At 43.4% G+C, this 12,354-nt stretch overlaps 2 protein-coding genes across 7 annotated transcripts; both read left to right on the top strand.

Moving 5' to 3' along the window:
* The first annotated feature begins 264 nt into the window (after positions 1–264).
* LOC124005634 (delta(3,5)-Delta(2,4)-dienoyl-CoA isomerase, mitochondrial-like) lies at positions 265–4,905 on the top strand. Of its 6 annotated transcripts, none has more exons than XM_046315070.1 (6): positions 1,790–2,055; positions 2,165–2,212; positions 2,377–3,629; positions 3,757–3,828; positions 3,905–4,055; positions 4,343–4,905. In XM_046315070.1, the coding sequence occupies exons 3-6, from the start codon at positions 3,385–3,387 to the stop codon at positions 4,487–4,489; spliced, it is 615 nt and encodes a 204-aa protein (XP_046171026.1). In that variant the 5' UTR covers positions 1,790–2,055; positions 2,165–2,212; positions 2,377–3,384; the 3' UTR covers positions 4,490–4,905. The 6 variants fall into 6 exon arrangements, with proteins under 6 accessions (XP_046171022.1, XP_046171023.1, XP_046171026.1 ...); XM_046315068.1 differs by having other exon boundaries at positions 2,319–3,629; XM_046315066.1 differs by adding an exon at positions 265–418 and having other exon boundaries at positions 1,900–3,629.
* A 386-nt stretch (positions 4,906–5,291) lies between these two features.
* LOC124004670 (thymus-specific serine protease-like) lies at positions 5,292–12,354 on the top strand. Its single transcript, XM_046313345.1, has 12 exons — positions 5,292–5,365; positions 7,040–7,215; positions 7,628–7,727; positions 7,937–8,066; positions 8,336–8,459; positions 8,541–8,618; positions 8,790–8,837; positions 9,004–9,288; positions 9,618–9,759; positions 10,914–11,093; positions 11,371–11,525; positions 11,814–12,354. The coding sequence occupies exons 1-12, from the start codon at positions 5,305–5,307 to the stop codon at positions 11,871–11,873; spliced, it is 1,539 nt and encodes a 512-aa protein (XP_046169301.1). The 5' UTR covers positions 5,292–5,304; the 3' UTR covers positions 11,874–12,354.

Raw genomic sequence — 12,354 nt, 5'->3', positions numbered from 1 at the left:
TACTACTAAACTATTGTAAGAATTCTAACGTTATCCTGTATTTGTTCTGTTAAATTATTTCCCCCATAATTGGATAGAAACGCTAATCAATCCTGCCCCATTGAATGCTTTTTTTTAAAGCCTTCTCCATCCCGTAACTCAAATGTTACGGCGCTTAGAATAATGGAACAGATATTGAGATTGTCGTATTTACAGCATGGGTTTTTTGTTCACAGTAATAGTGAACACCGCTGTCTGCTTTTCTGTATATTTTTTTGCATTAGGCTAGCTGTGAACAACAATACTTGACAGCCAGTTAGCTGCCGTACTACAACTGACAAGTAACGTTAGACCGACTGCGCCTTTCGTTTGTTTCCTTACACTCGTTGATTTAGTCAAATGGCAATACCATTATTTAACCGATCAGCGCTCATGAAAAGTAAGTGTACAGGATTGAGTGTAAAATGCATGGGGTTGTCCGCTCTAAAACGTCGCTAACTTTAGCTAAATGTATGTTTTGTGCACAGGTCGCCAATTAGCAAGACTCGTCACCTGACATCAAAGTCATTGGCAACACAATTATTGGAGATCGGGACCAGATTCTCTAGCTAGCTACTGTAGTTAACTAATTTGGCTATAGATTATTACTTAGATGTCAACACTTGGCTAAATTGCTAGCTAATACTAAACTGTGTTTGGTTAGCGTCTTGGCTAAGTAGGTGAAAGTTGAATACCATGCAACACTATTCTGTATAGGGGTGGATAGCAAGGTGGTTAAGCAGGTCTTAGGTCAAAAACAGTGCAAATAACTATTACTTGAACTATGTTGCTCTAATTCAATTAATCTTTCTTAGAATACAAATGAAATACAATCAACCCTGTTCCCTACCTTTCATTTGGGTGCTGATCATCAGACAGGAGTCTGTGGCTACCAATGCCTTCCTCTTGCAGGAACTGCTGACATACTCCAGCCACGTGAGGTCTAGCATTGTCTTGCATTAGGAGGAACCCAGGCCCAACCGCACCAGCATATGGTCTCACAAGGGGTCTGAGGATCATCTCGGTACCTAATGGCAGTCAGGCTGCCTCTGGCGAGCACATGGAGGGCAGTGCGGCCCCCCAAAGAAATGCCACCCCACACCATGACTGACCCACTGCCAAACCAGTCATGCTGGAGGATATGTTGCAGGCAGTAGAACGTTCTCCACGGCGTCTCCAGACTGTCAGGTCTGTCACATGTGCTCAGTGTGAACCTGCTTTCATCTGTGAAGAGCGCAGGGTGCCAGTGGCAAATTTGCCAATCTTGGTGTTCTCTGGCAAATGCCAAACGTCCTGCACGGTGTTGGGCTGTAAGCACAACCCCCACCTGTGGACGTCGGGCCCTCATACCACCCTCATGGAGTCTTTCTGACCGTTTGAGCAGACAAATGCACATTTGTGGCCTGCTGGAGGTAATTTTGCAGGGCTCTGGCAGTGCTCCTCCTGCTCCTCCTTGCACAAAGGTGGAGGTAGCGGTCCTGCTACTGGGTTGTTGCCCTCCTACGGCCTCCTTCACGTCTCCTGATGCACTGGCCTGTCTCCTGGTAGCGCCTCCATACTCTGGACACTACGCTGACAGACACAGCAAACCTTCTTGCCACAGCTCGCATTGATGTGCCATCCTGGATGAGCTGCACTACCTGAGCCACTTGTGTGGGTTGTAGACTCCGTCTCATGCTACCACTAAAGTGAAAGCACCGCCAGCATTCAAAAGTGACCAAAACATCAACCAGGAAGCATAGGAACTGAGAAGTGGAGAAGCATGTGAAATGTATTGTCAATCAGTGTTGCTTCCTAAGTGGATAGTTTGATTTCACAGAAGTGTGATTGACTTGGTGTTACATTGTGTTGTTTAAGTGTTCCCTTTATTTTTTTGAGCAGTGTATATATTTCGGATTATGACTGCGTGTAGGCGTTGACTTCACGGACATGGCCAGTGAAGTCTTACAGCCTGAGGGGGACGACATGGCCAGGACTTCCTGGAACATGTGACGCATCATCGCCATGTACCAGGAAACCTTCACCCTCATTGAGAAGGTCAATATGAACTCGTGAAATACTTACTCATGTACAATATGTTAGGGATTGATGGTGGACAAGTAGGTAAATGCATTCTCTCTCTTTTCCACCATCCCCTTTCTTGTAGTGTCCAAAGCCTGTGGTTGTGTGGCAGTGCAGGGAGCTTGTGTTGGAGGTGAGCTTTGGGGGTGTATTACTGATTTGCTTGTGACCGTGAAGTCTTGCAAAAGCTTTCATATATTATTCACTCTTTCCAAATGCGATTCTCTTCTCTCGTGAAGGTGTTCTGCAATAAAACTGTAACGGCTTGTCCTGCTATAACGTGTGTTCCGTTAGGAGTGGATCTGATCACATCTGATCTCTCAGGATGCCTGGTTTCAGGTGAAGGTAAGTGGTCTTAAATATCCCCAATGATCAACTCCATGAGGACCGGGGGACATCTAAAGGCCTGTACAGACTGTACGTCGGATGCAGCCTTTTACGATTATTACGTCGCACTGCGATGTAACCAAATGAAAGTCTTTGTATCAAACTGGCCAGATTGAACAATTTGCTTCAGTTCTGTCTTCATTCTGCGATTGGCATGCGAGGCTATGTCAGCCGACATCAACTGCAGCTGTGTATTTAAGCTGCACATGTGCATGCAGCGCAAGCCTAACTATGCTTATGTGCAGAAAACTTAAAGTAGCTGTCTTAGAAATAGTTTTCACATACAAACTTTATATGACCGAACTCTGAATCAAATACGCTTCCCCAAAATAACAATGTCACTGTGGTAGAATGTTTATTTTGATTGCCGATTTTGAGCATTTATCAAAATCCCATCAGGTAACCTGATTTCAAATGTCATGTAAACCAGATTATTAGGGAAATTGCTCTTCTTGCACAGCATGTAAATGTTTACATCAAACTATTATATTAATCTGGCTATGCACTCGTATTATTGGGTGCACACTCAGTGTTCCTATTGGTCAATCACCACGATCGGCTCGTAACATCAGCCACACTACATGATAAAGGCAAAACAAATCTGACACTGCCAGAACTTTGTCGGACCGCACCAGTGGATGCTGCTGAGGGGAGGACGGCTCATAATGGCCGGAATGAGGTGAACGGAATAGTATCAAACATGTTTTCGTGTGTTTGATTCCATTCACTCCATTTCAGCCATTATTTTGAGCAGTCCTCCCCTCAGCAGCCTCCGCTGGACCGCACGTAGTGGTACTTAATCAGCAGACCTAGACCCTGCCACACCGAACGAGCCGAGACGTTCAACAATCGTTTACGACCTAAGAATTTGCCCATGACGTGGACAGTTTGTCTGGGACTGCAAAATCGCTGCATAAAATGGCTAAAATCGCACCGTCTACAATGGCCCACACTGGTAGCTGCTTTCATGTGTTTTCTGTAGCAGCCCCCAGGGGGACTCTCATAGTAAAGGATAGGCAGATTAATGAGAAATGTACATGTGCATTCTGCATTGTATCTCTGAGTGATGTGAAAGGTCTGCCTCTCTTACAGGAAGTGGATATTGGCCTAGCAGCTGACGTTGGCACTCTGCAGCGCCTACCTAAAGTCAATGGGAGCCGCAGGTAAGAGCAAGCATTTGATATGCTTTCATTACAACTCAATGCTGCGTGGTAGTCCCTTAGCTTGCATACATACACCCAGGAACACTTGAGTGCTGCCAAGTATTGTATAATCTTCCTGCCTCTCCAGCCTGGTGAATGAGTTGGCTCTGACAGTGAAGAAGATGTACGCTGATGAGGCCAAGGAAAGTGGATTAGTCAGGTATGGATACAGCGGGCGTGTATTTGTTGCGTATGCGTGTTGGTTTTGTGTATTCATACACTCTTTCCCTGTGTAGCTGCGTATTTCCGGACAAGCAGGCGATGATGGCTGGAGCTCTGGAGATGGCAGGGGAGATAGCAGGCCGCAGCCCTGTGGCTGTCCAGGGAACCAAGGTCAACCTGATCTACTCCAGAGACCACAGTGTGGCAGAGGGCCTGAACTACATGGTGAGGCTCAATTACTACAAGGATGCTCACAACACCACACACATCAGCGTGGCAACAACACAGGCTAACAAAGACACAAACCCATATAACCATGGGTCTCTTAAACAAGTGTGGTTTTCTGATAAGGTGGGTGGGTAATTGTATCCTACCAGGGGGCATATTTTATAAAGTAGATATCATTGGAAGACCAAAATCTGACATGTAAAAAATAAATTTAAAAAAAATAAAAAATGGAATGAATTATTCACTGAAACAAGAGTTCAGTCTCTCTTTCCTTCGGTCTTCAGGCAACGTGGAACATGAGCATGCTGCAGACGGAGGATGTCATGAAGTCAACTGAGGCCTCCATGGAGAAGAAGAGTCCAAAAAACAATAACTTTCTCCAGGCTCTGAAGCTGAGCTGCAGAAAGAGGCCGGAGTTCAACTTTTCTTAGCCGATGGAAAGTCAGGGGGCGAAGGGGAATGGATGGAGGGGTGGTGTAGAACGTTAAATTAAAGGAATTCCTTTATCTACTTAACCAGAGTCAAATGAACTAGTGTTACCATTGTTATGTCTCTGCGTCCAGTATACTGGAAGTTAGATGTAGTTTGGGGCGTTTGATAAAGGGGCATTGCCAAAATGATCAACTATCAATTTATAAACAAATTTAAAAATGATCTCTTTTGCCTCCTGACTGCATATGTTTGTGTGTTGGTGCCTTTTTGTCTGTATGAATCACCCAAAGCAGAGCTGTCTGTAAAGATGTGTTATTGTCCTCTCTTGCTGGCTCTGCATGCAGGATTCAGGTTGGATACTCTACCAACCACCCTCACACTATTGTAAATGTACATAAATGATTGCATCATAAAAATATAAATTAACTGAGCCAATGTGCCCTGTTTCTACATGTTAAGTGTTTGTGCTGAGTTTTAGGCATTGAGCATACAATTCAAAACCTAAATATGAAACTTAAGCATCATTCACCAAGCAAATGCTCATAGCGTCGCGTTCCAGTTTGGACCACTGCCACGGTTGGAGGAGATATGCCTATTGCCCAGACTCACTTGCCGCGTCTTCATTACGCTCAATTGCCAACTTGTTGACTATAAATACGCACAGTGGGCATCAGGGGAGCCCTGGGGTGGGTGGATTAAAAACTTTGGTCACGCCTTAAAAGCAGAAATTCTCCTTGCATTGAGACGGCAAGGTGGTCTGACCATAGTGTAGACCTATATCAGTAGGTCAGAGGTCGTAGTTGGAGGCCTGAAGATGCTTTTGTCTCCCAGCCGTTGTATCATCCTTCTTCTCCTTATCAACTCCGTCTATTCTGGTACGTTAACGATCCATAATGACCTGAGCATTTAACAAAACAAAAAAACTTAAATTATCAGATTCATAAGATGGCAAAGTGGGGTAGGTTGAGGAACCTTTGTTTCTAGGAAACTACACAAAATTAATAATTTAAACAAATATTTAGGAAGATGTCATTTCATGAAGAAACCACATGGAACAAGTGGTAAGCAAGTTGGGTTTAAAAAACCTTTTTTCACCAAGTTAAAGTATTGTGTTAGAGGTTTCATGATGCTTGTATTGAAACAAAAGTCGATCATTTTAAGATTGTTTATACATCAGTTGTGGTCTCTTAAAGCTTCAATATTAGGTCCTAAACTTAGCATGAAAGTGCATCCTTGTATCTCTATGGGCTCATATAATATACACTTTGGTCAAATATAATTTTTATGTATAGGCCTATAGTTTTAAATATTGAGGTGAATCCATAAAATTGTGTTCAGAGGAACGAAATTGGCTGATGTATAGGCTATAATTAGATAATTATGCAAAATGCTAATTAGAAATGGAGCCGCTTCTATATCTGGAAAAGTTGATTCTGTTCCTGACTACATGTTTTATTATTACTTTAAGTATGTATTGAATTATAATAACATGAAAATAAAATAAACATGGGATTGGCTGTCGAATATGAATTAGATCGATAAGAGGGTGGCAGAGGAGAGGATTATACCTAATGAGCAAAATCGGACGGGGCCATGTTCTTGTTTTTTAAATGTACGGATAGCCAGGGGTAGACTCCAACACTGAGACATTATTTACAAAAGATGCATTTGTGTTTAGTGAGTCCGTCAGGTCATAGACAGTACTGATGACCACGTGTTCTCTTGATAAGTGCGTGAATTTCACACTTTTCCTGTCCTGCTAAGCATTCAAAATGTAATGAGTTATTTGGGTTGTCAGGGAAAATGTATGGAGTAAAAAGTACAGTATTTTCTTTGGGAATGTAGTGAAGTAAAAGGAAAGTTGTCAAAAAATATAAATAGTAAAGTATAGACACCCCCAAAAACTACTTAAGTAGTACTTTAAAGTATTTTTACTTAAGTACTTTACACCACTGCAAAAGACGAGAGGGACGCAGGACGGGCAAAGATAGAGATAATACGATTAGATCAATCGTTTGTAGTTGCGCGTAAAGACGCATATAGAGCTAGATTACGCGCGTAGTTGTTGGTCAAACCACGAGAGCCTCCTGAGACTTGAAAATCAGAATGTGCACATATTCCACTCCATAACAATTACTACAATTATCTTTCACATTTCGTTCTACAAAAATTGCTGTCCCAACGTGTCACGGATCTTTTTACGATTGGATACAATTTTGGATTAATTCCGATGGCCTCAGCACATCGCTTTTGCTTAATATAAGAAATTTGAAATGATTTATACTTTTACTTTTGATATTTAAGTATATTTGAGCAATTAAATGTACTTTTGATACTTAAGTATATTTTAACAATTAAATTGACTTTTGATACTTAAGTATATTTAAAACCAAATGCTTTTAAACTTTTACTCAAGTAGTATTTTACTGGGTGACTTTTACTTGAGTAAATTTCTATTAAGGTATCTAAACTTGACTCAAGTATGACAATTGGGTACTTTTTCCACCACTGGTCTTTTTATATGTCATATCACATTTTATATTTCATAGGACGAGTTCTGAGGAAGATTAAGGAGCGCGTGCGTAAAATTCAGTATGAAAAAGCGAAGAAGAATGTGCTGATGAGCGCAGTCAACGGGCATAAACCCATATGCGAAGTGAGAGACGGGAAAATCCACCAACCCCTGGACCACTTCGACAGTCAAAACGATGAAACCTTTCCTCAGGTGACCCACCATCGAAACATGCACCGACAGTGAGGTCCAAAAGTATTTGTACAGTGACATATTTTTAGTTGTTTTGGCTCTGTTCTCCAGCACTTTTGATTTGAAATGGTACAAAGACTATGAGGTCAACATGCAGACTGTCAGCTTTCATTTGAGGGTATTTTCATCCATAGGGTGACACCACTTTTTGTACATAGCCCCCCCCCATTTTAGGGAACCAAAAGTATTAGGACACATTCACTTTTATGTGTATTTAAATATTCAAAAGTGTAGTATTTGGTGTCATTCCTAGCATGCAATGACTACAGCCTGTAACTAGAAACTTGTTGAATGCATTTGCAGTTTGTTTCGTTGTTCTCTTATTCTCTCGCTTCCTCTCCCTTTCTCTCACACTCCCCCCCCCCTCTCTCAGAGGTTTTTAGTGAATGAAGCCTATTGGGAGCGTCCTCATGGCCCAGTGTTCCTGTTCATTGGAGGGGAGGGCCCCATCTCTGAATTCGATGTGCTAGCAGGTAAACACAAATCTCCCCTGTCACGCTCTTAAAAGAAAGTGGAAATGCATTGACACGATAAGTTAGGCTTACATAGGTGTTATGAATATGATACTTGTATTTAGTTACAAGTCAATGCCTGTTCTTTTGGTTTTTGTCTTGTTGATACCTCTACCAACTCTTAACCTCCCTCTTTTTCTCCCCTGCTCTTGCTTTGTGTGTATCTGTAGGCCACCATGTGGACATGGCTGAGGAGCACGGGGCCCTGCTTGTGGCCCTGGAGCATCGTTTCTACGGCGAGAGCATCAACAAAGACGGCCTGGAGACTGAGAACCTGGGAGACCTGTCCAGCCAGCAGGCGTGAGTACTGGTGGGAGGAGGGAGTCAATGTGATGACGTTGAATCAATGTGGAAAACTGATTGGATTTGCAAAAAGTCCTCAATGTGAGGTCATTTTGCATTTCTTTTTCACCCACCTTTGAACCTAAATCCAATGAATTTTGGGGGGATTTCATGTTGAATTCACATTAGTTGACAACTCAACCAAATGTCAATGCTGAGCGCTTTTGAGTGTGCTTGAATTGGGAAGAGATTAAATTTCATTTTCTCTGCCATCCCTTGGTTTCCAGTCTCGCCGACATCGCAGAATTCCATCTATACATCAGCGATCGCTTTGACCTCTCCGACAAAAATACCTGGATCAGCTTCGGAGGTTCCTATGCTGGGGCCTTGTCTGCCTGGCTCAGGGGAAAGGTCTTTATTTATACTTAGGACTGGACAGCAGTGTTACATGGTAATAATAGTAAATAATGTTCTCTGTTCCTGCTCTTCCAGTTCCCCCACCTGGTCTACGGTGCTGTGGCCTCCTCCGCTCCTGTCAAAGCCAAACTGGACTATTCCGCCTTCAACAAAGTAAAGATCTCATCATTAGTACTACTTGTAGTAGTAGTATTGGTACCAGTAGTAATAATAGTAATAGTAGTAGTAGTAGACATACTAGTAACTGTTAATAGCATGGCAGATGTGATGTTCAGCTGTACAGACAAACGGTTTGAAACAAACCGTGGTGTTGCTCTCTTCTAGGTGGTGGGTCTAAGTCTTGCAGACGAGGACGTTGGAGGTTCAGATAAGGTGTGAGAACATTTACAGTAGATGTGGGCGCTTGAAATCATGTGTTGGAGTGTCTGACTGTATGAGTCTTCTGCTGTGTGATTTGACTCTCTCTGTCTCCTTGTTACTGTCTCTCTCTCTCTCTCCGCTGTCTCTCCACCGCCCTCTTTCTCGCTCTCTCCTTCAGTGTGTGGGGGATATCTGGGAGGCCTTTGCTGCCGTGGAGGCCGCCCTGTTTGCGGGGAACGCCACTGAGGTTGGGAAGGACTTTGGGTGCTGTGAGACTCCTGAGGATCTGGAGGACCAGATTGAGCTGATGCAGAGCCTGGCTGACATCGTCATGGGAACTGTGGCGTACAACGAGGAGGGGGGCATCCTGACTATTGAGGAGCTCTGTGACATCATGACCAATGAGACAGAGACCTTCGATTCGGAGACTGAGGCCTACGACCGGCTGATCAAACTGGTGCAGGTACACACACACACACACACACACACACACACACACACACACACACACACACACACACACACACACACACACACACACACACACACACACACACACACACACACACACACACACACACACACACACACACACACACACACACACACACACACACACACACACAGCCCCCCCCCCACACACACAGCCCCACAGTGACAATTCTTTGATTAACCAGCAGAGGGCTGTATTGAGCTACAGTTGTGCATCCCCACGCCTTGACTGATGCAGAACAGTCAGAACACTGTTACTGTGTTTGTGTGCATGCATATTTATGTGTGTGCGTTTATTAGATAGACCGTGCCACTGGCGAAGAGCCCTGTCTGGATGCGTCCCACAAGCAGACCATCAAGGACTTGAGTGACACCAATCTGGACTCTGCCTACAATGGAGAGAGACAGTGGTACTACCAGACCTGCACCGAGTTCGGCTTCTGTGAGTAACACTCCACCACACAACACCGTCAGTCCTAGAGGAGAAACAGTGAGGTCTGAAATTATTCATGCCTTTTGATAAAGAGGAACAATAATGACCACATAAAATAAATAATTCAGTATATTGTATGCAAAAAAAAGGGAAATTATATTATTTTATACGAAATCAATTGCTCAAGAGAAAGAGATTTTGTTTACCAAGTAATGCATTTTTTTCTCTAGAAGATAGGGGTCTAAATGATTCACACCCCTAAAAATTCTTATAAATAAACTAGTCAAATGTTTAGTATTTGGTCGCATATCCCTAGCTCGCAGTGCCTACATCAAGCTTGTGACTCTACAAACTTGTTGGATGTATTTTCAGTTCGTTCTGGTTGTTTCAGATTATTTTGTGCCCTATAGAAATGAATGGTAAATAATATATTGTGTCATTTTGGAGTCACTTTATTATAAATAAGCATAGATAATAAGAATATTTCTAAACACATCTACAGTAATGTGGATGCTACCATGATTAGGGATCATTCTGAATGAATCGTGAATAATGATGATTGAGAACGTTACAGAGGGTCAAAGATCATACCCCCAAGTCATGCTAACCTCCCCTGTTATTGGGAGCATCCACATTACTGTAGAAGCATTTCGCTACACTCGCATTAACATCTGCTAACCATGTGTATGTGACCAATAAAATATGATTTGATATGGGACCAAATACTATTAGTGTAAAATAATATAATTTCCCCATATTTTTTGTAGCATATCTCAGTATTTGAATAATCTATTGCTCACCTTTATCAAGGATGTCAATCATTTTGAACCCCACTACATTTACCAAGCTCAAGTCCTCTAGTATAACCGAGGTAGATGCTTCAGTCAGGGAGTTGACTGCTCACGCCCACTGGAGGGTAAAGAAAAACAGGTCCAGAGTTCATTTCCCCCTAAAGCATCACCTTCATAAGCCCAGTGCATTAACACCAGCTGTACAAAGCTCCCACTCTTTAGTACCGTATCACTCATTATAGGATCGGTTTTACTATATGCCCATAGCCACTCAGCTGTATCTTACATTACAGAAATACAACTACTGATCATCATTCAATAGGAATTCATTGTATTTCTATGGCTTACCTCATCATTGTTTGGTTGTGACAGTCCAGACGTGTGAGGACGCCAGCTGTCCCTTCTCCCGCATGCTGACCCTGCAGGCTCAGACCGACCTGTGTCCTGAGGTGTTCAACATCCCCCAGCACAGTCTGCCCGGACACATCGCCTTCACCAACAAGTACTATGGAGGAGACCACCCCGACACCGACAGGGTGCTCTATGTCAACGGTGAGCAGAGACTTCACAGATAGATAGAGTAGATAGGCGATGCCTAGTCAGCTGCACAACTGAATGAATTCAGCTGAAATGTTTCTTCAGTATTTAAACCCAACCCCTCTGAATCAGAGAGGTGCGGGGGGGGGCATCAATGGAACGGGATCAAAAACATCAAGCATATGGAAGCAACAATGAGCCCACCCTCCTATAGCTCCTCCCACCAACCTCCTCTGTGTGACAGTCAGTATATGACCTGTCCTTCTGGTCTGTGACCTGTGACCTCTGTCAGGTGACATTGACCCCTGGCACGAGCTCAGCGTCCTGGAAGAGGACTTGGACAAGGAGGACAAAGACATGACCATCCTCATCGAGGGCACCGCCCACTGTGCCGACATGAACCCCGATGGCGTCGCAGACCGCCCCGCCCTGAAACAGGCACGCAAGGTACGGCACACGGCAGGCTAGACAACACTAAATTGATGTAACTGAGAGAGACACTGACTGTGAGCTTTGGCGGCACATGAAGAAAATGTATGCTTCAGAACTGTACAGTGTGTCTCAATTGAACACTTTGGGCCGGTTTCCCAAAAACAAAAAAGCATGGTCAATTGTCAATAGCTTTTTAGTCAAGGACTAATCTTAATCTGTGTCCAGGAAACTGCCCCATAGTCTATATTATTTGAAAACTTCTCTTCCCCTCATCCTGCTCTGTCTTTTGTCTCTGTTTGTCAGGCCATTGAGAGGAAGGTTGCCAAGTGGCTGAAGGAAGCTGCCTGGAAGCTTGTGGGCTGATGGACCCAACAGCAGGTCCCCTGATCATCTGACTGTCATGACCATCACTCAGCCCATCAAACTGATCTGACCTGGTTGTACTGCGGTGACCCCTCCTCCTCTTCCTGTAGCTCCGTGCTCATATTACACATGTACCATTACTATAACCACAACTATGGCCCCTACAGCAAATAATGTTATCTGTGTGTGTGTGCATGTGCTTGTTTGTGCGTGGCAAACTTTGGGCAGTGAATCACATGGTCCTGTTTCTTGAGCCCATCTCTTCATGTTTATTCCCATGATGATCACATGACCATTGGGTCAGGCCCTCTAAGGTTATTCTGGTGGTTTTTCTAGTGTTTTTCTTCAGTTTTATAGTGTGCTTGAATTCACTCCAGTATATAAGTTTCAGGGCAGATGTTTTGAGCCCCACATTTTTAGCTAAAAAATAATAATTTGTATTTGTATTTTTTGGACTTATTATTTTTTTTATTTTGGCATT

This window comes from Oncorhynchus gorbuscha, linkage group LG19, assembly GCF_021184085.1.
Source record: "Oncorhynchus gorbuscha isolate QuinsamMale2020 ecotype Even-year linkage group LG19, OgorEven_v1.0, whole genome shotgun sequence".
NCBI classification, from domain to species: Eukaryota; Metazoa; Chordata; class Actinopteri; order Salmoniformes; family Salmonidae; genus Oncorhynchus; species Oncorhynchus gorbuscha.
The sequence above is the reverse complement of the archived record's forward strand: the minus strand, read 5'-3'. Positions and strand labels throughout refer to the sequence as shown.